General features: G+C 36.7%; 1 protein-coding gene across 1 annotated transcript in view; it reads right to left on the reverse strand.

Annotated features, from left to right (window-relative positions):
• The window catches only part of RRH (retinal pigment epithelium-derived rhodopsin homolog), a 25,633-nt gene that overhangs the window by 17,845 nt on the left and 5,638 nt on the right, over positions 1 to 2,150 (reverse strand). The window contains exon 2 of the mRNA XM_004703460.2: positions 1,909 to 2,099. Within this exon, the coding sequence (XP_004703517.1) occupies positions 1,909 to 2,099 (191 nt within the window). The remainder of the gene's footprint in view (positions 1 to 1,908; positions 2,100 to 2,150) is intronic.

Raw genomic sequence — 2,150 nt, forward strand, 5'->3', positions numbered from 1 at the left:
TCTATTGCCAATTTTAATAGGTGTAATAAAGGCACTTAGGGAAAGTGTTTGAGGTGTCATTAATTAAAATAGACACTTTAAAATGCTTTCAGATTTAAAGTGAAACTTAAATGACATAAGATCATCAGCGGAGTACCAAAATATTGAGCATAAAGTCGGTGCAATGCATACAAATAATGAAAGCTTAGCATTGAGAAGATACACAACCAAGGAAAAGGAAGAGTAGAAAGAGGCAAAAGACAAATGGGGTTTTTGCACAAGAGAAAATCTGAATGTTTCTACTGTGAGAAAAGACTTACAGCCACATCGAGTATTCATGCAACACACATTATAACTACAAGATATGAGCTAAGTTCTTATAATTGGTATATCTATTTTAGAGAGCAATTCGCCGCATTTAAGAAATCTGAATACAAGCACGTTCTACAGGGCAACAATCCATCTCCTCAGCCATGTATCCAGAGAAAGTCTCACATAGTAAAGGAAGAGACATGATCAAGAGCAGTTATTGAAGCCTTGGCTGCATTAGAAAACAACTGAAAGCAAATGTGCAGTAATGAATAGGTTGTGATATGTTCATACAACAGCATACTATGCACACTGTAAATTATGCCGACATCCATCAACGTGTATCAACACGTATCAACTTCAAAGACATACAAGGCCATAAAAAGGAAGCTGCATAATACAAACAAAATGATATTTACACCAAATTTGAAATATTCATCTGGCTTATGGACACACATAGATGTAATGAAATAGATAATTACTCATGGGAAAGAAGGGAATAGGGCTGGGGAGTAATACGGGGTGACCAGTATCTAGGAAGCTTTATAGCTTTCTGATTTCTCTCCCCTCCACTTACATTTTTCTCTGCCTCAAAGCACATACACCACAGTTTATAAAAATATTTACAAAATTAATTGATGCATGCATAGGTGTCCATTATTCAATGTTATATACCCACTGCCATTGAGTCAGTTCTGACTCACAGCAACCACACAGGTCAGAATAAAACTGAGCCCTAGGGTTTCCAAAGCTGTGAATCTTTGTAAGAGCAGAGGGCCTAGCTTTCTCCCAGCAGCAGAAAGTGGGTTCAAACTGCCGACCTTGTGGCTAGCAGCCCAACGCATAATTCGCCATGCCACCAGGGCTCCCTTATTCACTATTATTCTCTAGAATCTTATGGTCTGAAAGTGAACTGTTATAAAAATTTAACCCAAAAGCCTCTTTGTTAGCTTACTATGCTAATATAAATTAAGATTCATTTATTTCATCAGGAAATATAACATAAATACACTTAATCACAATTCTCATGGAGAACATTCATAAGTAAAATTTAACAGTATGGTAGCTTAACGATAATTCCTTAGATATCATGATTAGCTCATTAACTTTTTTTTATCTTAAAATTAAGGTAGTCATTTGAATATGTAAAACTGCTTTTCCAGAGGTGAATATCAATGGTTGTACAAGGTCAACCACAAGGTAACCACCCAGATGCTCCTAGAGAGAGGGACCTGGTTTTCTACTCCCATAGAGAGTTACTGTCTTGGAAATCCACAGGGGCAGTACTACTCTGTCCTATAGGGTCACCATGAGTTGGCATGGACTTGATGAGAGGGAGTTTGGGGTGGGGGTTGTTTTAGGGTGGGGGTTTGGCTTGTATTTCCTTTTTCCTTTGGTTTGGAGGATTTTAAAAAAGACTTGTGTAATAATGACTACTGATTTCACTTCTCTTTTTAAAAACTGTTTCTCAGTCACTTTTAAACTTGTTTTCAATAAAAATGCACCACAACCATTATTCTGCAATATCTTATTTGAGTTAAGCCCTAAGGATTTAAGACATTTAAATTTACATCTTTTTGATCCAATTTACTTTATTTTAATTCCAAACATCTCCAATACCTGACAACCTGCGTATCCAAACTTCCAACTTCCATGCAGATCTGATGCAGCAGACATGGGGTAGCCAATGCTACTGACCCCTATATCAGTAACCGCCAGGTTTATGATCATTGCATTTGTGGGTGTCCGAAGTTCCTTGTATTTAATGAAGATGCCCAGAACTATAAAATTGCTCAGAATACTTATCATTCCTGAGAACATATAGAAATAACACACATTCTGTTTTTAAGAGTAGGATCAAA

Source organism: Echinops telfairi, unplaced genomic scaffold, assembly GCF_000313985.2.
Source record: "Echinops telfairi isolate 266 unplaced genomic scaffold, ASM31398v2 ScPeMD7_7468;HRSCAF=8506_0, whole genome shotgun sequence".
Classification (NCBI taxonomy): Eukaryota; Metazoa; Chordata; class Mammalia; order Afrosoricida; family Tenrecidae; genus Echinops; species Echinops telfairi.